The 25771-nt window shown below is 45.3% G+C and overlaps 1 protein-coding gene across 1 annotated transcript in view; it reads right to left on the bottom strand.

Moving 5' to 3' along the window:
- Positions 1-25403, bottom strand: part of LRRC2 (leucine rich repeat containing 2) — a 59408-nt gene extending 34005 nt beyond the window's left edge. Inside the window, exons 1-3 of the mRNA XM_011981149.1 lie at positions 25049-25403; positions 11040-11183; positions 121-328 (exon numbers count right to left, since the gene is read on the bottom strand). Of these exons, the coding sequence (XP_011836539.1) occupies positions 121-328; positions 11040-11164 (333 nt within the window). The 5' untranslated portion in view covers positions 11165-11183; positions 25049-25403. The remainder of the gene's footprint in view (positions 1-120; positions 329-11039; positions 11184-25048) is intronic.
- Between the last annotated feature and the right edge of the window lie 368 nt (positions 25404-25771).

The raw sequence follows: 25771 nt of genomic DNA, 5'->3' as shown, positions 1-25771 counted from the left end.
GAGGAAGGGACAGAAGAACCGCCTCTAAAGGCAAAAGCATTCATTCATTCATCCTTGGGCTCAGGTAAGCAGCAGTCATCGACCACAGCACTGCATTGGGCGAGAACTGCCTCGACTCACCGTCCAGTGCTCCCCAGAAAGTTCGAACACAAACGCACTGCTCCGTTTGCCTCTGTCCTTGGGAAGTGAACTCTGCCTTGTGAGAGCGTTCCTTTCAATCTTGTCCAGAAGCCGCACGCTAGTGTCTATGAAGCCATTCTTGCAGTACACAGCCTGGGGGATGCCCTTCCTCCTGCATTCGGCCACAAAGTTCCACTCCTCCTTTATCCTAAAACAGGCAGCAGGGGTCACAGTTACTCTCCTGGGGACTGGCCATCACTGCCTAGAAAAGTGAGTCAGCCACCTGGGCATGGGTGCTCTCCTTATCATTCACAGGCCTATGTAAGCACTCCCTTCCTCTTTCCTCCCTGCTGTGGGGGTGCAGGGGAAACCCTAAACCCTTTTGTGAATTATTAGTAACTTTAACTTAAAAAGTAGAGAAGATGGGTTAGATGGAATTTCTGGCTATGCGTTTAATTATCATTTCCTTTGAAATTATATCACGCCAACCTCAGTTTTAAAAAAGTGCAGGGCCACAGGGATTCACCTATCTTTCAAGGGTATTTGAATAGAAATGCAGAGGAACTCCAGTGTATAAAACACCTGACTTTGGAATGTCACTATCAGTCACTTTGGGGAATTTCACGCCGGTAGATGGACCTGAGGTCCACTCAGACACTGCAGCTGGCTGAGGACTCAGCATCCACACCAAACCTCACCACCCACGTGTCGCTAATTTTCTGACCTATCTTTTAGAGCTTTCCACATCCATAACTTATCCCCCAGCTGGATGCTAAGCTCCATGATGACAGCTGGCATGTCTCACGGCCCTTCAGATGCCCACACAGCTGTCAGAACAGGGCTCTGCACCTGGTGAGCCTTTCTTCATTTAGGAATTTGTTTTCTGTTTGAGGCCTTTAACATATTCTATGTGATGCAAAACAGATGTTTTGTGGTTTTCCTTCAAAACCATCAAACACAGATGTTGTCTGACTCAAAATAAGGTAGCCCACATTTGATAGGGGCTTAGATGCATTCCACACTCAGAAAAGCGTTCCAGACCCTACTCAGCCCAACTGGGAACCTGGTGGCAGTCAGGATTCAGGTCTTCTGGGCGCTACTTTAGACACAAGCTGCAGATGCAGACGTGGTCTCCGCATGGCCCAAGGCAGTATATACACTATATAAGTGTGAGATAAGCCCCATGGTCAGGGAACAATCGTAGTGTGGAAACTCTCTGCTGTTATCTGAAGGAAGGGTGGTTCAGAGTCTCAGTCAGGCTGTAGGGTGGCACTGTGGGGCACAGGCAAGCCTGCCATTGGAGTGGTTAGGAGGGGTCTGAAGGTTTACTGTCCCTGGGACAAGACCATCTTCCAGGACTGGGCATGCGGGAAGTCCCGGTCTGGACCACCAGGTACTGTCAAGTGTAAGGAGAAATTTCAGACTTTGAAAGAAGCAAAACACAGCTGGATAGCCTTTTCCTGGAATACCGGAGCCTCCAGGGGATTCTCCGATTCTATAGGAATGTACCTTTGACTTTGAATAAGCTATTTTATAACTCTGTAGAAAGTAAAGTTAACTTGTAGAAAATGAAAAGCCATACAAATAATTCTCATCCATAAACACACATAAATTTTACCCAGTGGAGGGACAACCCTCTCCCACCCCCAACAACACCAATTTGCTCCCCTTTTTTTTTTTGTTTTTTTTGAGACAGAGTTTTGCTCTGTCACCCAGGCTGGAGTGCAATGGTGCAGTCTCAGCTCACTGCAACCTCCGCCTCCCGGGTTCAAGCGATTCTCCTGCCTCAGCCTCCCAGGTAGCTGGGATTACAGGCGCCTGCCACCACACCCAGCTAATTTTTGCATTTTTAGTAGAGACAGGGTTTCTCACTGTTGGCCAGGCTTGTCTCGAACTCCTGACCTCAGGTGATCCGCCCACCTCGGCCTCCCAAAGTGCTGGGATTACAGGTGTGAGCCACTGTGCCCAGCTGCTTCATTTTCAAATGTATTCAATATTCCTAGTCTCTCAATGTCTGTCCTTTGGATTCTCCTTAGAGCTTGTTGTAACATTTTACAGTTTCCCTCTTATAAATAATGAGAAAAATAAAGTGTTTAATGGATGTTCCTTTTATATCTGCTACAGAATCATGGTTTCATCTTTTTTGCAAATTATCCTTTAATACCAGTTAGGGTCAGAAGGTCAGCAGGGACACTGAGACGTGGGGAGAGACAGCCCAACCTCTTTCCCTGGGCCCTTCTTGTCTTGGGATTTTCAGGGCTCATTAAGTTGTGTCCACCTTTCATCTACGCAGTTCCATTTGCTTTCAATACTGTCTGATTTTAGTCTCACCCACTGGGCACTCAGCATTAGTTCTTTGCTTCATATGATCACAATTTCCCACTCTTGACTAAATGTGATGTGCAAATACCAAGAGTAGAATGCGTGAGGAGGGAAACGAGAGGATCAAAGCCACCAAAAAGGCAAGCAGAAGGCACAGAGCTAGAAGCTCCCAAAGACAGCCCTGAATCAGAGCTGGGAGGACCCTTAGAAAGGAAGTCAGCTGCCTGTAAAGATTCTCGTCAGTGCTTCATCCACTGAGTCTTTCACCCAATCAAGTTAGGAGGGTCACAAAAGATTGCCGGGCGCAGTGGCTCACGCCTGTAATCCCAGCACTTTGGGAGGCCAAGGCGGGTGGATCACGAGGTCAGGAGATCGAGACCATCCTGGCTAACACGGTGAAACCCCGTCTCTACTAAAAATACAAAAAATTAGCCGGGCGTGGTGGCAGTGCCTGTAGTCCCAGCTACTCGGAGGCTGAGGCAGGAGAATGGCGTGAACCCGGGAGGCAGAGCTTGCAGTGAGCCGAGATCGCGCCACTGCACTCCAGCCTGGGTGACAAAGCGAGACTCCATCTCAAAAAAAAAAAAAAGATTAGCAGCAGGGCTAGGGCCTGGTGGTTAAATGTCAATAATTAGGGGAGAGGAGCAGACTCATTCCTTGGGTGTGCTGTATGTGGCGGAAAGGGTAGCCATGAGGGGAGGGCGGTTTGGATACAGCTGGACCCTCCCAGTCATCAACCCTCTATGTTCCAATGGCTTTTATAAAGGTACTGTTACTGGATGATCCACACATTCCACTCCTAGGTACTCACACAAGAGAAAAGAAAGCACATGTCCATACAAAGACCAATGTATGTGTTCACATCAGTTTTATAGCTCCAAACTGAAAACAACCCAAATGCACATTCACAGGTGAATGAATGAAAAAATGTAGTTTCTTACTACTCAGCAATAGAGAAATGAACCACAGATACATGCTACATGAGTGAATCTAAACATGAAAGAAACCAGAAAAAGAAGAATATATGGCTGGGCATTGTGGCTTATGCCTATAATTCCAGCAACTTTGGGAGGCCAAGGAAGGAGGACAGCTTGAGCCCAGGAATTCAAGACCAGCCTGAGCAACATAGTGAGACTCCATCTCTAGAAAAAAAAAAAAAAAAAATGTTTAATTAGCCAAGCATAGTGGCATGGATCTTCTATAACCAGCAGTCCCAGTTACTTGGGAGGCTGTGGTGGGAGGATAACTTGAGCCAGGGAGGTCGAGGCTACAGTAAGCCAAGATCACATCACTGCACTTCAGTCAGGGTGACAGAGTGAAATCCCTTCTCAAAAACAAATATACATATGAAACTCCAATAAATGCAGAATATAGTGATAGAAAGTAGTGATTGCCTGGAGATGGAGTTGGGGAATGGGGCTGGGGGATGACAGGAAAGAATTACAAAGAGTGAAGAAGAAACTTTGGAAACCAAGGGCTCACCTGATTTAAGCCCGCCAGACTTAACCTGCCTTGTTTGCATCTAATCACTTACTTCTGGTAGATCCTAAACTATATAGCTAAAAGTCACGTAGCCAAACAATATGCTAAACTCTCACTAGCTTCCTTACAGATAACATCTCTGAGGCATGGATCACCATGGCAATGGTTACTCAGGTTGTTTTTCAGGGGCAGCCCCTGTCCAGTCCAAACCACTGACCCCTCGACTCAGCTTGCAAGGCTTGCAGGGGTGCCAAAAGATTGACCTTTGACATCAGAGGGCCAAAAACTCCAACCTCAGATCATGCTAACACTGCCATTCTCTGAACACATATCCTGTGAAGAGTCACGTGGCCTGATTATGCTTCTGTAAACCCTGATTACCTCATCTTTTCTACCCACCAATCACATTTCACCATACTTTAGACTACCCCACTTTCTATCCCATGAATATCCCCAAGCCCTACTTTTAGGGAGATGGATTTGAGATTTGTTCTCCTCTCTCCTTGCTTAGCAGACTTGTGAGGAAAATCTTTTCTCTTTTGCAAAACCTGTTGTCCCAGTTATTGGCTTACTGTGCACAGGCAGAACAAACCTGGGTTGGAATCACTTTTAAAGTGATGAATATGGGCTGGGCGCGGTGGCTCAAGCCTGTAATCCCAGCACTTTGGGAGGCCGAGATGGGTGGATCACGAGGTCAGGAGATCGAGACCATCCTGGCTAACACGGTGAAACCCCATCTCTACTAAAAAAAAAATACAAAAAACTAGCTGGGTGAGGTGGCGGGCGCCTGTAGTCCCAGTTACTTGGGAGGCTAGGGCAGGAGAAAGGCATAAACCTGGGAGGCGGAGCTTGCAGTGAGCTGAGATCCAGCCACAGCACTCCAGCCTGGGCGACAGAGCAAGACTCCATCTCAAAAAAAAAAAAAAAAAAGTGATGAATATGATCATTGACAGTTTTATGGGGGAATACATATGTCAAAATTTTTCAGATTGTACACTTTAAATGTGAATCATTCATTGGACATCAATTACCCTTCAATAGGCCTTTCATAAAAATATATTTCATGGCTCCCATTGTAATCATCTCCTGGCATCCATCCTTAACTCCCTTGCCCCTCTCTTGCCATCACTTGAACAAATCACAGTTTAGTTTGTATCCCATTATCTCCCTGCTCTACACCTGCCCCCACACAGTAAATGAGATGAAGGAAAACTCACAACCTTGCACACTGGTCTGGCTTTGAATGGATAACCACTAACTCAGGGGCCCCTCACTGTTGCCCAGGAGTCATACCATACCTCCCAAGACTATTCCTCTTCCCAAGCCCCAGATGACTGTTTCACATTTTCTCCCTTTCAGTCAAAACTCCATTACCACCCACCCCATCCTCATTCTCAACTCATGATGTGAACTTCCTGGTTCCCAGAGAAAAGAGATGAAAGACAACAGAATTTCCACAAACTCCCTGGGCATCTACACCACCTATTTGCATCTGTTCCCATAGCCTCTGCCTTCCTTTCTGTTCCCCTGGAAGAACACTCCAAGATCCTACCGATGGCCAAACCCTGCCCATGATCACAAGGGCCAGCTTCCCATTGATTCAAGGGCATTACCACAGAAGTTCTCCCTCATCAGTATTTCCGCTTGTGCATCCTTCTCTTCAGTGCACAAATATGCAGTTATTTCTCCCATCCTTAACCCCACTCCATGTCTCCCATGGGCCTGTGTCTCTGCTCCACTTTATAGCAAAACTCCATGAAAGAGTTGTCCTTGCTCATAGCTACAATTCTCTTCTCCCTCATTCTCTGTTGAATCCACTTCAGTCACCCTCACTTGTCTTTTGAAACAAGCCTCTCATCAAGGTCATCAATGACCACCACGTTGCTAACCCAGTGGGCAAATCCCAGTCCTCATCTTATCTGATCCATCTGTAGCATTTGACACAGCCAATCACTTCCTCCTCCTCGAAGGTTTTTTGGCACTTGGCTTCCAGGATGCCTCACTCTGCTGGTTACCCTCCTACCTCTCTAGACACTGTGCTGCTTCCTCCTCATCTTCTCAGCCTCTGGATTTCCAAGTGCCCAACACCCAACCCTTGGGCCTCTTCCCTGTCTGAACTCGTTCTTTAGATACCTTCCAGCTTGTGGCTTTAAATACATCTATATACTGACCATGCTCACATGTATATCTCCAGCCAAGACTTTCTCATTGAATCCAGCCTCCTGTATCAAACTGCCTCTCCAACATCTCCACCTGGATGCCTAAAAGGCATCTCAAAGTTAACGTGTGATCCCAGTGACAAACTTCTGATCAGCACAAACTCCTGATCTTCGACCCCAAAACTCAGTAAAAGGCTTCCAGCAGCTCTGGCCAAAAATCTCAGGGTCATCTTTGACTCCATGCTTTCCTTCATACCACATATCAAATCCATCAACAAATATGGCCAGTTTTATCAGAATCCATCCACTCCTCATCATCTTCACTGCTTCCACGCTGGTCCAAGCCACTATCTTCTGCTTACTGTCACCACCCCTGCCTCCCTGTGGTCCAAACTCACCCAGCAGCTTGAGTGAGCCTCTTACAAAGTCAATCACATCATGCCTCTGCCCACACACACCTCTTACTGGCTTCTCTTCTCACACAGCATGATCTACAAGGCCCTACAGACCTGTGTCCCTCCCCTTGTGGCTCTGACCTCATCCCCTCTGCCCTCACTTGATCTTCTGGCGCAGTCGCACTGGTCTCCTTGCTCTTCATTGAATATCCGGGAAAACGCTTGCCTCAGGGCATTTGCATTTGCTGTTCTGCCTGCCTGGAACCCTTGTTCTTAGATTTCTACAAGGCTGGCTCCCCAGGTCTACATGCAAATGTCACCTTCTTAATCAGATGTTTTGCTTTTAAGAAACCATTTCAGATATTGCTGGAGTTTCATGCTTGCCATTCAGCTGAGGGAAGCTGGAACATTTGAAAAAAAGTATTTTGCTGACAGCACTGGCTGGCACAGCTCTATAGGTCTCAGTCCCAGTGAGCTGCGTCAGGGAAAAGTACCCAGCAATCAATGAGTCGGGGCTTCAGGATCTACATATGAAGTCTATAAGTAATGTAACGAAAGTGATAGATTTAAAAATATTGCCAGGTAAGGTGGCTCAGGTGGGAGGAACACTTGAGGCCAAAGTTTGAGACCAGCCTGGGAAACAAAGTGAGACCCCTGTCTCTACAAAAAAATCACAAGAAAAAAAAAAAAGCGGGGCTGGTGGCACATGCCTCTAGTCCCAGCTACTCAGGAGGCTGAGCTAGGAGGACTGCTTAGGCCCTGGAGGTCAAGACTGCAGTGAGCTATGATCACACCATTGCACTCCAGCCTGGGCAACAGAAAGAGACTTGTCTCAAAAAAATTAAAAAATATATATATGTGTGTGTGTGTGTGTGTGTGTGTGTGTGTCAGCACATGAAGGGATACGAATTTAAAAGCAGAAGAAAGTGCTGAAAGAGAAGTGGGCTCCTCTGGGAGATGTGGTAGGGGCTTGGAATTGTTGCTTTTCCTTATTAGCTTTTCCGTGGGATTTAGTTTTATAACTATATGATAAAAATGAATTTTAAATATCTACCTGTAGATTTAGATCTTACTATAGCAGTCAGGACAAGGGGCAGACTCTAGGTCAAAGACATGCTGCTGGAACTTCTGTTAGAAGCAATCGCTCCAAAATTTTTAAAACCAACAGCACAGTCACTGCAAGTTCTTGTATTCAGTGGGCACTTTTCAGATTAATGTCTCTACCTTTTCTTTCCTCATTTCTTAGACTGAACCTAAGGGCAGATCCTAGCAATATAATGAGATGATACCAGTTCTTCCCTATGTAATATAGTATTCCTATAGCACATATTACAAATTGTTATAAATATTTCACATATTTTGGTACAGCCAATATAAAACGGAGAAAAAAGAAAATTAGATGTACCCCATTAAAAATAATTATATACCAAATCTATTTTTTATTTCTTTCTTAAGTATTTTTGTCTTATTTTATGTCTTATTTTCTTTCTTAAATATTTTATATCTTATTCCCTTTGAAACCTAATGATAGGAAAGTGAAGGAAATATAAACTATTTTTTTAATTCCATTCTCTTCCTTGAGAGTAATTTAAATGAATAAAATTCATTGTCTTTTCACTCTATCACCCGTATAATTGAACGTGAAATCTTCCTATCAACTCAGTTTTAGTAGAATGCCAAATATTCAATAAACATACCCAAAAAAATGCCATTAGAGTTCTACTAATTAAATCAATAAATGTGAAAATAAAATACCTTTTCCTTAAGCCCAGACGGCAAACAGCCTCAATGGAGAAGAAAATCTTCACTTAGAGCCTAACAATAACTCTTTAATTTCTCCCTCTAAATCAGCGGTCCTCAACTTTTTGGCACCAGGGACCAGTTTCATGGAAGACAATTTTTCCACGGATGAGGGGTTGGGGGGATGGTTTCGGGATAAAACTGTTCCACCTCAGATCATCAGGCATTAGATTCTCATAAGCAGCAGGCAACCTAGATCCCTCGTATGCACAATTCACAAAAGGGTTTGTGCTCCTATGAGAATCTAACGCTGCCACTGATCTGACAGGAGGCGGAGCTCGGGCGGTCCTGCTGTGCGGCCCAGTTCCTAACAGGCCAGCCCAGGGCTTGGGAACCTCTGCTCTAAATGATCCAGTTTCATTCGGAGAGAGTGATATTTCATATTTTATCTCTACTTATAATTTTTAAGTGTCGGTATATACTTCATGGAACAACTACAGCATTACAGGATGAGATACTCTAAAGTGAGGTAACAGAACAAGCTGGAAGGTTTTATTTGTTTCAGTAAATTTAAATTAACCAAATAGTTGCCTTTTATAATCCGGCAAGCATTAATTTTTCAACCTATTATTTCCTCCTCTGCACAGTAAACAGATCCTGAGAAACGAAAAGTTAACCCTCAAATAGTACTAATGATCAGAGTATGAATTATATTATGGAAGCTCAAAAACACCTGTAAAGAAGGCAAATTTACTTACCCCCATTTCTGAGGAGCCTGAGAAACTAAGTTCCTCTCTTAAACATGCACATTCCTCCCTAGCCCTACCTCACATTCCTCCTTATCTGCCCAGCCAACTTGGTGACTGTTTTTCTTATCTTGGGCTAGAAAAGCCAAATAAATACCCAAGAAGTTTTCCGTCTTAGATTAAGATGAGATACTGCACAAGCTCAGTGACACTGAGCCCAAGTCAAGCTCAAACCTATGTACATGAGATGCACGAAGCTGTTAACACCACAACAAAAGACAGGGATGAAGGGGCAGATCCCACTCCAAAGCGGACAAGAGAACACAGTTTGCAGACCCCAGGTGTCTGCAGGTGGCTCCTCTTCCAAGACCCTCAGTAAGTTGAATCAGCTACAGGTGTTCCCTAACTCCCCTCCCCACTGCCAATGGCGTGGGCCTCCGTGCAGCGAGCTTGTTCTGTCTAGAGTAACCCCAGATGCTAGGTGTGTGGAGGAAATCGAAGCAGGGCTCAGGGCTAATTTGGGCTCTGGGACCTTGTATGATTTATGTGAGTGTAGGTCTCTTGGATGCATTGCCATGTGGGCTTTCTGGTTTAAGGGTTCTAATTCTTTTTTGTTGTTTGTAAAGACAGAGTCTCACTATGTTGCCCAGTCGAGTCTCAAACTCCTCAAGCAATCCTTTACTTCATATTGGACAATCTCAGATTAGTGGCAAGAGAAAAGATGTTCTAACTACCTGTGATTACAGCATTACATAGAGGCAAGGGCTTGGCCACATCTTCCGCTTACCATGTGTGTGAACTTGAGCAACTTACCTAAGTCCCAGTTTCCTCATCTGCAAATTAGGGATGGTGGTAACCACCTGAAACCACTGTGATGAATACAGTAGCAGCTTAATTATCAAGCATGATCAGAATAGGTATTTGTTTAATCCAAAAAGCTAATAAAAGTGGAGAACCAAGAATGTAGATACATTCGCACCTTACGAATATTTTTTTTTTTTTTTTGAGATGGAGTCCCGCTCTGTCACCCAGGCTGGAGTGCAGTGGCTTGATCTCAGCTCACTGCAAGCTCCGCCTCCCGGGTTCATGCTATTATCCTGCCTTCCTGCCTCAGCCTCCCAAGTAACTGGGACTACAGGCACCCGCCACCATGCCTGGCTAATTTTTTGTATTTTTAGTAGAGACGGGGTTTCACCATGTTAGCCAGGATGGTCTCGATCTCCTGACCTCGTGATCCACCCGCCTCGGCCTCCCAAAGTGCTGGGATTACAGGCATGAGCCACTGCGCCCGGCCCCTACACATCTTGTTTTTAACTTAAAGTGTGCAAATATACCATCATTGGCCAACTTGATGTAGGGTTGGGACTTTCTTTGAGAATGGGTCTGCCAATCAGAATCCCATTGTGTCTATTTTATATAAACAGCACCCCTAATGCATCATCCATGAGTTCCAGTTCTGGTTTCTCCACAGGGAATAAAAATTGCAGACATATGCAAAGCCACCTGCAATCTTTCTACTTTGTAAATTTTCCAAAGCACTCGACTTGGTGTTCATATACATAACTCTCTTTTACTCACATTTCATGACCGTATATGATAGGCAAATGACACCATTTCATCCAAGTAAAAATGACACCAACACAATGAATCTTACCTAGAATTCGGCTCAATGGGGAAGGGCTGAAGTGCACAACAGAGTAACCCCAAGCTGCCCCAGACGGCAGTCAGATGGTCTCCAGAGCGCCAGACAGCCTGGTGAGTTAGCTCAGTGAACTCTAGCTAGGCAGCCTGCTACAGCATTTACTGTAGGGGGATTTATCACGTCATCTCTGTCTTCCTCGTGCCTGGCACGGTGCCTGGGTGGTAGGTAGGTCCTTATAACCAGGGGTGTTGCTATCATAGGAACTGCATATTTGTACTGAGCAACAGTGTAAGGCTCTGAAGTTTAATGAGGAAAATGTTAGCAACAGTGAGAAATCCCAGAAGAAAAGCATCCTCCTTCACAACGCAACTGCTGCCTGTCCAAATCCTCATTCACCAAACAAGCTACAAGACTAGGTTGAGAAAACACATACTTCTCCAAGGCACTCTTCTCAAGCCTTTCCGCCTCCTTCTTCTGCCAAGCTTTGTGCTTCTTCACACGAGTTTCCCACAAGGCTCTGACGACAGAAATGTCGAAGACAACCACTTTATGTCCCATTTTGGGAGCATGAAATTACCTATTTTAAAAAAAATAGATATGTCAGCTTGATACACAAACAGAAAACAGTTTTAACATAAACTTTAAAATGAAATATGAATGAATCACCTGGCCTAAGAAATGATGATATGCCTTACTACTTCAAGGATGACAGTTTGCTTTGTTCTTTTGTTTGTTTGGTTGGTTGGTTGGTTGGTTTTGGCTTGTTTGGCTGGTTGGGTTTTGTTTTGTTTTGTTTTGTTTTGTTTTGTTTTGTTTTGTTTTTATTGAGACAGAGTCTCACTCTGTTGCCCAGGCTGGAATGCAGTGGCACGATCATAGCTCCAACTGCAGCCTCAACCTCCTGGGCTCAAGCAATCTTCCTGCCTCAGCCTCCCAAGCAGCTGGGACTACAGGCTCACACCATCACACCCAACTAATTTTTAAATTTTTTGTAGAGACAGGGTCTTGCTCTATTCCCCAGGCTGGGAGGACGACAGTTTGCTAATGTTCTTAAGGTTTGACAGTACCTTGTGTAAGTAAGTCATAGTTCAACACTCACCCTAGGGTCACCTTCTCTAGATGGTCACACTTGTCTCCCTAACCCTCAGATAGACACTAGGCTCCCAAAGACCCCTGGGGATTCCTGAAACTTCGTGGTTCCACATCCTACTGAATTCACTAGTATATGTACCTAATATTCTCAGTAGGTTGTTACATAATCAAGGATAAGTTAGATGAATTAATCACAAGGCACAGGCGCGTGCACACACACACGCACGCAGGCATGCACACACATCCTCTCTCCTCTCTCAAGTAGAATGGAATATAACTTCTTAGTTGTATTTAAATTAAAAACAAAAAACAAATCTCGCATAGGCAGTGTTACAATTGCTTTTCTAGAAGTCCCCTTTTGTTGGCAGAAATTTATTCTAAATATATTTGAGTGTTCTTTCCTTCCTGTACGTGTAGGACATGAGGCATGTAACAGCGACTTCCTTCTGTAACCCATCACCTCAGTTCTTCCCTTCTGGGACTGCCTTTTCCATCTTCCTCCTGCCTTCTTTCCTCAGTCCAGCTGACCTAACTCATGTCTCTTCTCCAGGGTAGTCTCTGTGACCACCAGTCTCTGCCTCTCCTCCCCAATATCCCCAGCCCTCATCATCTGAGGCCACAGACCAGCCACCATTAAGTTAAAAAAAAAATGGCACTGAGCCCCACTGAGCACTCTGCTACCTAAGACTGACCACACAGCCTGGAGACATGTCCTCTGAGATTTCCCTGCAGATTGAACCTTCACAAACTGTTGATCTCTGTTTACCTGGTTTTCCAAGAGCAAGGGAAGTCAGACTTGGGTACATTTTGGCCATCACATCTCAGTGGGAATTTAGAGATGATTTAGTCTCTACTTTCAGTTTCAACAAATGAAACATGAAAGGCCCTGCAAAATTTTATATCTATTTCCCTGGCACCTAGTGTAGAGCCTTGCACATGGTAGGCCCTCCATAAATAATTGTGGAATGCATGAGTGAGTGAATGAATGAATGAGTAAATAAAAGATACTGCTTCGCTCCCAGGACACTAAATGAGCTCTCTTCTTTTTTATTTTCCTACTTTATATTTACTTTTTGTTTTAAGTAATTTGATCATTGCAAAAAAAATTATCAGCTCAGAAAAGTATCTTTCAGTGTCCATTCCACTAAGTTATACTTATGTCCCTTATCTAAGTAAAGTAACTTTCTAGATATTGTTTTGAAATTCCCTAACTGCAGCAGCAAAATCTTGCTAAATCCATGTCCTGGTTTGCACAAACACAGATTGTCAGTTGCTAAATAGTAGGGTTGGTGACTACATTCTCCTCTAATTTCAGACACTTCTAAATAGCAGTCACGGATATGAAGCCAAATATTTAATCTTCTTTTCCTTTTTCTTTTTCTTTTTTTTTTTTCGGACAGGGTATTACCTGTTCCCTAGGCTGGAGGGCAGTGATCCAGGTGCAATCACTGCTCATTGCAGCCTCAACCTTGTGGGCTCAGGTGAGCCTCCCATCTTAGCCTCCCAAGTAGCTGGAACCACAGTCGTGCGTCACCACACTTGGCTAATTTTTTAATTTTTTATAGAAGCGGGGCCTCACTACGTTACCCAGGCTGGTCTTGAACTCCTGGGCTCAAGTGATCCTCCTGCCTCAGCCTCCCAAAGTGTTGGGATCACAGGCACGAGCCACCATGCCTGGCCAAAATATTTAATCTTCTGACTCAAGAGTGTGCTCTCTATAAATGGCTTGCCAATAGGAGTGGGAGAACTGGCTTATGTTCTTATGCCTATAGGAGTGGGAGAACTGGCTTATGTTCTTATGCCAATAGGAGTGGGAGAACTCGCTTACGTTCTTATGCCAATAGGAGTGGGAGAACTGGCTTATATGTGCAGCTGAACATATGAACGTGTATAATTTTACTCTAAAGAGCTGACAATGCAGACCTAATTTATTCCCTTCTTTCCTTTGATTTCTGATGTCTGAGACTGCCTTTGTTTGTTGTTTGTTTGTTTGTTTGTTTCGTTTTTCCTGAGACAGGGTCTCACTCTGTTGCCCAGGCTAGAATGCAGTGACACCATCACAGTTCCCTGCAGCCTCAACCCTCCAGGCTCAAGCATTCCTCCTACCTCCACCTCCCGAGTAGCTGGGACTATAGACATGTGCCACTACGCCCAGATAATTTTTGCATTTTTATAGAGATGGTGGTCCCACTATGTTGCCCAGACTGGTCTCAAACTCCTGGGCTTAAGCAATCCACCCACCCAGGCCTCCCAAAGTGCTGGGATTACAGGCATGAGACACTCTGCCCAGCCTGAGACTGCCTTTGTCTCCTTTAGAATTGTTTTACCTAAAGGAGGTCAGGCATGGTGGTTCACACCTATAATCCCAGTACTTTGGGAGGCAGAGGTGGGTGGATCATGAGGTCAGGAGTTCAAGACCACCCTGGCCAATACGGTGAAACCCCATCTCTACTAAAAATTACAAAAATTAGCTGGGTGTGGTGGTGCGCACCTATAGTCCCAGCTACTCGGAAGGCTGAGGCAGAAGAATCGCTTGAACCTGGGAGGCAGAGGTTGCAGTGAGCCAACATCGTGCCAGTGCACTCCAGCCTGGGAGACAGAGTGAGACTCCATCTAAAAAAAAAAAAAAATTGTTTTACCTAAAGGAGATTTTTGACAAAAGTTAAAATGATGCACAAGTTTTTGTGTGTATATTTGTTGTCTTATCTTGGGTAAATATAAAGGAGAATTGTTAGGTTACATGATAACTCTATAGTTAACCTTTCTGTGAACTGTCAGACTGTTTTCCAAAGCAGCTACATCATTTTACATTCCCACCAGCAGTGTATTCCTCTCTCTCCACATCCTCACCAACACTTATTATTATCTGTCTTTTTTTATTATAGCCATCCTAGTAGTTGTGAAGAGGTATCTTGTTGCTTTGATTTGCATTTTCCTGATGACTAATGATGTTGAGCATATTTTCATATGCTTATTAGGCATTTATATATCTTCTTTGGCGAAATGTCTATTCAGATCCTTTCCCCTTTTTTAATTGGGTTAATTGGTCTTTTTATTTATTGTTAAGTTGCAGTAGTACTTTATATATTCCAGATATAGGTCCCTTACCAGGTATATAATTTGCAAAAAATTTCTTCCATTTTGTGAGTTGCTTTTCACTTTCTTAAGTGCATCATTTTGTATTAACCTAACTATATGCTTATAGTTGATGTGAGATTTTGTAGACAGACTATTGCTGGATCATTTATTTAACCAATTCTTACTATCTCTGTCTTTTAATTGATGTGTGTATGCCATTTATATTTAATATAATTACTTGTATGTCTGGATTTAAATCTGTCATTTTATTACTTTTTTTCTATTTGATCCCTCTTTTGTTTTCCTCTTTTACACTTTCCTGCCTTCTTTTCTCAGAACATTTTTTAGTATTCCATTTTATTTTCTCTATTGTATATTTTACTATGTCTCTTTGGGTAGTTTTTTCTCTTGTTTTATGGTTGCCCTAAGAATTATTATACATACTTACTTTTTCATAGTCCACTTAGAAACAGTATTTTACCACTTCAAGTGAGATGTAAAAATCTTACCACCATATAGGTCCTCCAACATTCTCACCTTTATGTTGCAGTTGTCTTACGTATTATGTCAATCAGTGTTACATTTTTGGCTGCCAATCATCAAATTTAAAGAACTCGTGAGGAAAAAACTAGTCCATTATATTTATCTTGGTATTTATATGTTGATGTTCCTTCCTTCCTGCTGTTCAAGTTTACCTCTGTTATCATTTCCCTTCTATCTAAAAACTTGCCTTAACAATTATTTTAGAGAAAATATGCTGACATATTTTGTTTTCCTTCAACTGAGGATGTCTTTTTCTTACCTCCATTCATAAATATTATTTTTGCTGGATATAGAATTTGAAAGCAATCTTTTCTTTTCTATTAATCAGCACCTTTAGAATGTTGTGCTACTTTCTTCTGGCATCCATAGTTTCTGATTAGAAATCTGAAATAATTTGAATCACACTTTCCTATAGGGGATGCATCATTTTTCTCTTGCTACTTTCTTTTTTTTTTTCTCTTTCCCCCTCCAGAGACAAGATCTCACTCTGTCACCCAGGCTGGAGTGCAGTGATGCCATCACAACTCACTGCAGCCTCAACCTCCTAGGCTCAAACAATCCTCCCTTCTCAGCCTCTCAGGTAGCTGGAAACACAGGGATGCACCACCATGTGCGGCTAACTTAGAAAAAACTTTTTTTTGCAGCAATGAGGTCTCACTATGTCGCCCAGGCTGGTCTCAAACTCCTGGGCACAAGTTATTCCCCCACCTCAACCTCCCAAAATGCTGGGATGACAGGCATGAGCCACTGCGCCTGGCAAAATTTTTTCATCTTTGAGTTTCTTCAGGTTAATTATTATATCTGGGCATGGATTTTTGGGGAGATTATCCTGATTTGGATTTGTTTGGCTTTTTTAATCACTTGATTTATATCTTTTGCCAAATTTGGGGATTTTCAGCCATTATTTCTTGGAATTTTTTTTCTGCATTACACTCTTTCTCCTCTCCTTCTGGAATTATGATGACACAAATATTAGACTTTTCAGTATTGTTCCATAGATTCTTGAGGGCTTGTTCATTTTAGATAAATATTTTCTTCTCTTTTATTTTCAGATTGGTAATACTCAGTAATCTACCTTCAAGTTTCCTGGCTCTTCCCTATGCCATCTCCATTATGTTTGTGAGCCTATCCAGTATTTTATTTCAGTTATTGTCTGTTTTATTTCTAAAATTTCCAATGAGTTATTTATATCTTCTGTTTCTGTGTTGATATTTTTCTGTCTTTCCATTCATACCCTAGGGCTGAGGGAGTGTATCCAAGGAAGGGCCAACTTGGAAGGGGTTCAGCCCATCAGATAGCAGGTAAGTCCTCCGGTTTGGGCAGGCTAGTCTGGAGTTGCTGGGCAACTAATAGACGACCCCCTCAAGTGCAGGTAGAAACAGCTAATCAGCAACTGGTGGCATGGGCATGCGATGGAAGTCCAGGTGTTAGAAGGGACAGATGGCCTTCAGAGTGTGTGGACCACACAGCCACTTGCAGAAGGCGTGGCAGGTTGGCATGTGACCGTCAGGGCTGCAGGCAGCTGCGTGCAGGTAATATGGAGGCTTACGAAGAAAGTCGAAATACAAGCGCAGGCAGGGGGTCTTCGGAGCAGGTGGGCTGCACAAGGGCTCTGTTTTCTGGCTCAAGAGAGCTGTAGAAAGGTGACTGCAAGGCCAAGGATACAAAGTCGCAAAGGGACTGTCCTGAGCCCATGCTTGGAGCAGGTTCCGATGGATATTCTCACATGCACACTGCTGACCCCCAGCCCACGCTAAAAAAGGGCAGGAAGTCTTGTCCCTCCAGTGCCTTCTACTGAGAAAGCATAGCACTGCGCTCACTTTAAAGGACCAACATTTAAAGGAATGCCATTGTAAAACACAGGGTATATTTATTGAGTGGCGCATTCAAAGCTGAGAGGCAGTAAGCTGATAACTGACACCGTAGGTAACCAATTTGGTTGAGTTCAGATCTCAAACTCCAACCTGCCTTCTGTGGGTTGTGATCCCCATGTCAGGTCCGTTTTCAGTCTTCGTGGTGCTATTCAGCTATGTTCCGTGTGCGCCACCCAGTGGCCAGTCTCGGCGTGGCTGAAGGTCTATCCCCGTGTTCAGGTCTAACATCTCTGGCGTGCTTAGGGTCAGATCCACGCATGCGCAACTCGGGGAGGCGCCCAGGAACAAACTTACGGAGCTGTTTTCTCCAAATTCCTCCCTGTCTGTGAGCTCCCTAGTCCTTTCCAGATCGCTGGGTTCCCTTTTTCGGTCCTCTGGCCCAAAACTTGGTGTTGTAGTTACCCTGCTCTGCCGTGCACTTCCTACAACTGCACCCACAGTCGCGGCCAAGCAGCTAAGATTTAAGAGAGTAAGAGAGCGTGACGGTTTGTTTCACTCTTGGGCTACAGCTCCTCTAGTCAGAAAAGGAAAGTTCCCTGTATGTCTCACTTTATATGAAACCTAAAAAAGTTGAACTCGTAGTAGTAGAGTGTAGAAAGAGGTTGGGGCCGGGGAGGAAGGGAATGGGGAGTTACTAGTCAAAAGGTACAGTTTCAGATAGGTAGGAGGAATGTTTTGAAATCTATTGCATAGCTGAGCGACTATAGTCAATAACAATGTATTGCATATTTCAAAATCACTAAAAGGCTAAATTTCAAATGTCTACCATAAAAATGATAGGTAAAAGAAGTGCATTTAATTTTTCTTTTACCACTTTTCTTACTCTGTTATCTTCAGCTCAGGAGTATCTAACCTGCAAAGATCTTACTTCATTAAGGCTTCAACTTTCGACTTAAAAGTTTCCATAAAGGAACACTACGCATCAGCCTGAAAATAAAAAGATCAAAGTCCACAGCCAGTAGTGAAGAAACACTGAAAAGAATCAATCAGCCTAGCTTTTTGGAGGAAATCTCTGTACAGAACCCAAGTCTCCACGTAAACCAAAAAAGCCAAAGTAAAGTTAACTGCATTTGAGCAGCGTGGGCAGCCCTGCCAGCCAGAGTAACTGAAGCTGGAAGAATTACTCCCTATACACAGGGCTCGTGTTCTCCAGATCAACCAGACACATCACAGACTCTGTTGTTGAGGTTCTTTCATTTCCTTAGGCCAGTTAGCTCTTGGCAAGTAGCCAGAGCTGTACATTAACTGCTCCTACATCTTAAAAATCATTGCTTATTAATTTCTATGCATTAACTTAGATAAATGTAATTCTAGTTCCCATCTTAGAGGAATGGTCTCTTCTTGATGGCTTTGTGTTCTAAATATTTTATCATGTCAACAAAAAATGGCTTAATCATCTTTGATAAATTCCTGGAATTCTGAAATTTAATTACCAAAGGCCCTGACATATTTTTAAGTAGTTAGAAGTCATTACTACACTGAGTATTTTGGTGAGAAAGAGTATATCCTGTCTGTCATCTAACCATGTTCACCGTTTTCCCTGTGTTTTAAAAAGCAGGAAAAGAGGTTCTCTTATACAATTAAGGGGGCTTTTAATGTGCCAGGATTTAAATCTGCATCTTACCTATAAGATGAAGTTTTGTTTGCAAACATGTATAATGCAAACTGGAGACTCTAAGAACAGTAGGTGATGACCACATTTGCTAGAGATTTACATGTGATGTCCAGAGGTGCTGGGAAGCTATGAAATACAAGGTTCTAAGTGCCAGGTCCAGCCCAGCCCCTGGCATCCCATGTAGGACAGGGCTGAGTCCAGACCTCTCTAGACAACTGGACAAATTTTACCTTAACCTAGAAGGTAGTAGCTCATGGGTGGGTGCTGAGACTGGGAAAGTAGTTTCAAGTGAGAGTCTGTGTGTCAGTCCAGGGTAAGTAGGAGATGCTCCATCCAGGGGAGAAGCCACATTGGGGAGCCCACAGGATGCAGTTGTCAGGGACAGACACAGGTGCCAGTCCTTCAGCAGCTCAGGGGCGAGATCTCCTAGCAAATTTACAAAGTTAATGTCTTCTTTGTAGAATAAACCCTAGTCAGCACAGTCTTTCAGGCAGAGACATAGAATATAATGTCCTAAGCATTAACTTTCTCTAGGACTATAGAAATGTCATCATCATATACTGCACCAACACAGAAAAGGGAAAAATTAACCTCTATGGTATCCAGTCAGCTGACCCGCAATACAAACAAAGCAAATAGGAAACTTTACAACCAAGTGGATTCTACAAAGCCGCCTAAGTGCCAAGCTTCAGCCTGGACCCTCATTGAATTTGACAACAAAGTGTCATGGTTCCAAGACAGCATCTGATTCCGGTTCCCTGCTGTGGGTCTGGTTTTGTGTGGTTATAGCAGAATTATGAAAACAAGCCTCCCTCCATTTGGGCTACACTGTCCACAGTCACGGAGCGTCTTCCAAAGAAGAAAACGCCAGCAATGATGAGACAGAAGGAGAACAGTGGCATCTCTCACCCAAAGGAAAGAACACTGGGGCCACAGAGTGTCATCAGCCATGTTCCTCTCTAGTCCAAGGACTCCCAGATACTTAGTGTTCCAGCTCCTGAGTGAAAATGCTAACCATCAGCACACTCTCAAAGATTGGATTAAGGAAAATAATGCCTGGAAAATCTTTTGCTTTAGTGCGGGGCTCAGAAAACTTGATGGTAAATAATTGAGGTTTTGCAGGCCAACAAGCAAAATTGAAGATATATGCAGGTGTTTACATAACAAAAGAGAACCCTCTGGCGAGCCTCTCCCTGCTTGCCTCCAGAGCACCATCCAGAGTAGTGAGCATGTTTCATGTCCAGCTGCTGCTTGCCAAAAACATCCTCAGAACAAGAGGGACTAGCCCAAGAGGGAAAGGCCTAGCAGGTATGGTGAAAGAGGGGCAGGGGGGCTGGGCGTGGCGGCTCACACCTGTAATCACAGCACTTTGGGAGGCTGAGGCAGGTGGATTGCTTAAGCTCAGGAGTTTGAGCAGCCTGGGCAACATGGCAAAACCCTGTCTCTACTAAAAATAGAAAATAAAATAAATAAATAAAATAGCTGGGTGGTGGCATGCATCTGTGGTCCCAGCTACTAAGGAGGCTGACGTGAGAGGATCACTTGAGCCTGTGAGGCGGAGGTTGCAGTGAGCTGAGATTGCACCAGTGCACTCCAGCCTGGGTCTCAAAAAAACAAAAAGAGAGGGGAGAGGTTGGCAGGGGAAGGGGCCGGAGAGTGAGCCTGCTACAGTCCATTTCTCTCTCTGCCCCAGTATCACCCAGACAGGTGCCTGTGTGTCCTGCTCTCCTCCAGTCATCACAAGTTGGACAGCTGACTGGAGGCAAGGTGACCTACTAAGTCACCAGCTCCTGAACTGAGATTCCATTGCTTGGAGCCTGGCAGTTGCTAACAATAGAGTCTCCAATGTGTAGATGGCAACCAGGGTTGGCCCTGGCCTGCAGCAAGGTACAGCTGGCCAGGTGGACAGACGCTGAGAGCAGCGGGGGAATAGAGACAGAAGAAAATACTCCAGCTTGGTCCCCAGATGCTCCAGCAGGGCCACATTCCATATGCAAACAGGTGCCAGGCCTGCAGGTTATAGTTTACTGATCCTAGCTTTAGTGGACAATAAAATGTAAAATATTTTGTTTTGGTGGATGTGATGGTTTTAAACTATACCCACAAAGTCTTTCACATTCTTCCCTTTAAAAAGGTAGAACTTAATTCCTCCCCTCTTGAGCGTAGGCTAGACTTAGTGACTCACTTCTAATGACTAGAATGTGGTAAAAGTAATGGTGTGTGGCTTCTGAGTCTAGGTCTTCACTCTCTATCAGTTCACTCACTCTAGGAAGTCAGCTGCCATGTCATGACGATGCTCAAGCAGCCTTGTGGAAAAGCTTCACGAGGAAAGGAACTGAGGCCTCCTGTCAACAGCCATGAGAGCGGGCCGTCTTTAAAGCAGATCTTCCAGCCCCGGTCAATCCTTCAGATGACGGCAGCCCCTGTGGACATCTTGACCACAACTTCGTGAGACCCTAAGCCAGAAACACTCAGCTAAAATGCCCCGGATTTCTGACTCTCAGAAACTGTGAGATAATAAATGTTTGTTATTCTAAACTGTTACGCCTGGGGGTAACTTGTTATGCAGCAATAAATAACCAAGACAGTGGATTTTTATAAGGCACTTATAAAAATCAGTCTTAACTTCTGGTGCCATCTGGTGTCCATGTTCAGCTGCCTCCTTGAATATGCCCTTGGATATCTCACACATATCTGAAAGAAACATGATGTTCTCCAAACTTGCTCCTTTAGAATCTGTCCATCTTGGGCCTCCCTTAATTCCACACCTCAGGAATGACTCCATCATAATCTAGAAGATCTAGAAGTTGATTCTTTTTTTTTTTTTTTTGAGATAAAGTCTCACTCTGTCACCCAGGCTGGAGTTCAGTGGCACAATCTTGGCTCACTGCAAACTTCACTTCCTGGGTTCAAGCAAACTTCACTTCCTGGGTTCAAGCAATTCTCCTTCCTCAGCCTCCTGAGTAGCTGGGATTACAGGCACAAGCCACCATATCTGGCTACTTTTTGTATTTTTAGTAGAGATGGGGTTTCACCATGTTGACCAGGCTGGTGTTGAACTCCTGACCTCAGGTGATCTGCCCGCCTCGGCATCTGAAAGTGCTGGGATTACAGGTATGAGCCACCACGCTCAGCCAGAAGTCACTTCTTTTGCTTCGTTTCCTCACTCTGCCCACCCACTATGCAGACGGCATGCACACACATGCACGTGTGCACACACGTTCATCCACACATCCAGTTATCACCTACATCTTAGAGGGCATGCATTTCTCACCACCAATTAGTGTCACGCCTTGCCTCAGTTGTGGAAAGGCCTCCTAACTGGTCTCCTGGCTTCCCAATCAACTCCATCCAAACCATCTTCTAGTCAATAGTGAGAGTCACTTTCCAGTGAGAACTAGATCATGCCACCACCTGGCACAAATCCCCCCGAGGCCTGCCTTTGAAATGACAATGAGATCCCAGCTTTCCACAAAGGCAGTGAGCCCCTGGCATGGTCTGCCCTCAGCCAGCCCATCCCGCCTCATACTCCTGCTCCCCTCCTCAGTGCTTGTCCACCCCTTGCCTCTTCCCCCTCAGAGCTCAGCACACACTGCTCCCTTAGCCTAGAACATTCCTCCCCCAGTCACATGGCTTCCTCCCCACACCCCTGGAACCCACCTTAAATGTTTCTCCTGTCCCGCCTTCCCGGCCTCCTCATCTAAAGTAAACCCACCTGTTATTTTATTTCTCAGTCTACTGTTTATTTACATCACAACACTTAATGAAGTTAAAGTATTTGATCCATTATATTTTATATGTCCATGGACCAAGCCATAGACGAGCCACAGTTTACTGACAGGAGCAGCCACCTGGGAGTCCCCAGACTTGGGTTCACAGCCTGGTCCCCATGAGTTCAGCTGAGCAGGTCATTTGTAGCATATGATGGGAACTGGAGGGGCCTCTCCATCATCTTGTCCAAGCCCTTGCAGAGAGAGGTGTGCTATGGCCATCAAATGAGGGGTTTTGAGTAGTCCAAGGGCTACAGATGCCAGTCTCCTGCTTCTGAACCTCAACACAGAAACTGTGTGTGCTGAGCCAGCGTACTTAGTGTGTATTTCTGTTTTTCAATGCCTAGGAACCCTAAGTGACATTTATGGGTGCTCATAAAATGCAGACAGACAGAAGCTTTGTCCATGCCTCCAAGTTCCCAATCTAGAGGGGAGAGCATCAAAGGATATCTTTCAGCGCAGCACGTTCATTAGACAACAGAGGCTGAACCAACCCCTGTAGGAGCCAAAAGAGAAAGGGTAGGGGAAGCAGTTGGGAGAGTCCCGCCCGGACCTTGAGGAACGGGAAAGGGCTAACAGTGCAGGTTTGACTGAATAACTTTCCACGCCCCACTCCCCAACCCAGTTATATCAGAACCACTTGACAGAGCCATCCACTTTACAGTCATCCACTCTACAGAGCCATCCGCTTCCAGAGCCAGAGGGCATGACTGGAAAAACATGTCCCCTGGCACCAGGGCAGTAGTCTCCACTCAGAAGTCATATGCTAGGGGGAGGGGGGCTTTCCAGTCATCTAGTCCTCTCCCTTCTTGTCAAATGACACTGGGTTGCTGGGTGGGAGGTGTGGAGCGGGTGCAGGGTTAACCCCTCAGAGCATCCTAAGAAGGATCTAGGGGAGTCTGGGAGGAGAGTCACCTCATCATGCAGGTGCCAAGCCATTCTTGGTGCTCCCTCTGTGAGGCTGGGAGGGGGACAGGAGCAAGAGATGGAGCAGGAGAGGAGGACAAAGCTAATGCCAGAGGTCACCTGAACCAGCCATGCAGAGAGAGGCTCTCTTCTCCACACCTGCCTCTCAGAGCTCCCCTCCACGGCGCCCTTCCAGGTGTGTCATCAATGTGAGGAAAACCTCTATCATCAGCCTTGCTGCATCCAAGAGAACAACTGTAACCCATGGGAATTTCTGGGGGCACCAAGATACAATGGGCAATAATATGACAACCAAGGATCTTTGGTGACTCACAAATTCCATTCTATCCTCACTTAAGGCCACTGCCTGGACACCAGGGTTGGGATGAACGAATGAGTTTTCTGATAGAAATGGAGGTAAATAGGGAGCTAAATAGTCAAGTAAGGTCAGAATAGTCAGCCAAATCCTGAATTAAATGACATTTATGCCACATGATCACAGTTTCCCTGGGGACATCTGATTAATTTTATTGTAATTTGTTAAGCTACAAAATTCAGCCAGGGGAGGCAGAGGGTCCAAACGGGATTAAGAGGGCAGTTCCAGGGCCAAGTTGCCTGGGCTGGAGCCCTGCCTACCTACTCTCTGGCCACACGTCCCTGAGAACATGGCCTAACCTCTCTGAGCTTATGTTCTCCTGTGGACGTGATGGAGCAAACAGCACTGAGCTCACAAGTTGGCGAGAACATCGCGTAGGATCATTGTGTCAAGGGCTTAAGACAGTACCTGGCACCTAGTAAGGTCAAAAAGCTCAATCACTTAAAGTAAAAAGAAAGGAAACTAAGAATCGCTGTCACCAATTAAGTGACAAAAGACAAAAACAAGAGGTATGTGAGCATCCGAGGATTTTTCTCCACCTGGCATGATTAGCAGAGGTTCTTTGGGTGAATAATGGGGGAACTCCCCAGTCCCTGAGTTCTGGGAGAGGGTTTGGTCCAGCAGAAGAGCTAGCAACAGGGCAGAGCGGCTAATAAGCCAGACAATTTCTCCTCCTTTGGGTCTCCAGTCACTTTCCGCCCTTGCCTCACGCCTGTCCCAACCCCAAACCAGGGGGCGTGAGACGCTGGGAGAAAAGACTTCCCCGCCAGGGCCATGTGTCAATCATACCATTCAGGGCACAAACAAAGTTGATTTATCTCCCCTGGACAGCTCTTTGGACCAGAAAGCTTTGGGCTCAGCCTTGGGCACCGGGGCAGTACCCGCAGGGGAACCGCTAACCCGGAGCAAGATTCACTCGCGGGGACACCCGCCTCCCCACGCTCTCTCCTTTCTCGCCATCCCACCATAGTCCTGGACCTCAGATACCGGTCGATGCCTAAGCCCCAGCCGCTGTCCGGTTAGGGACGTTTACCCCGGTTGCTCCCGCCGACTGCAGGTCACCAAGGCACGGAGGAAGGCGTAAACAACTGAGCGCCCAGGGCACCGGCCGTCCGCCCGCGTCCTCCCACGGGGAGCGCAAGCCCCCTGCTCCCGCCCCGCAGGCCACCTCGGACGCCCAGTGCTTACCTGCCCCGGGGGGCGGGCACTGACAGTCGTGGCCTGCCCGCCGCGGCTGTTTACACCACAGACTCTGTTTACACCCGCTGAGCAGCACGGCCGAGCCGGAAGAAGCCTCCCGTGCCTGTGCGCTAACAGGCTATATTTGTAGGCGGATAATATGATCTGGAGGACATGTGCTAATCAACTATCTATCTATTCTATGTGACTCAGCCCAGCCTGAGACAAAACAGACTTCGTAGGGGAGGGCTTGGCACCCTGCGCGCTGCAGCCGGCCAGCGAGAGCCCGGGCCCGGGGACTATCTGCAGCCTCCTACCCGGGGCCAGACCTTTTCACATTGGAGATCCCGGAGGGTGTGGAATGGAAGGGAGCGGGTTCCGAGGGCTCAGCACACTAAACTGGGAACCAAGCCAGACGCAGGCTTTGAAAGCCATATGACCAAGGGAATGTAAAAGCGTTTTCGATGTTGGAAGCAGCAGACATCCAAGGTCTCAATTTCACCGTTATATTTTATATTTTTAATTTCCTAAAATGTATGTGAGCTTAGATTCTCTTTAGATAGTTTACTAATAGGGCAAATATGTTTTGCTGACAGCCGACATCGTGAAAATATGACAAATTAATAATCAGTAATCAAGTCCCTTGCTGCTCCCAGGAGTCCATGTGACCCCTTCCTGACCCTTAATGGCAATGGCTCCTCATATCCCTTAGACTAAAACTGAAAAGTACCT

This window comes from Mandrillus leucophaeus, unplaced genomic scaffold (genome assembly GCF_000951045.1).
Source record: "Mandrillus leucophaeus isolate KB7577 unplaced genomic scaffold, Mleu.le_1.0 Scaffold22, whole genome shotgun sequence".
Classification (NCBI taxonomy): Eukaryota; Metazoa; Chordata; class Mammalia; order Primates; family Cercopithecidae; genus Mandrillus; species Mandrillus leucophaeus.
This window is presented reverse-complemented; position numbering and strand designations above follow the sequence as displayed.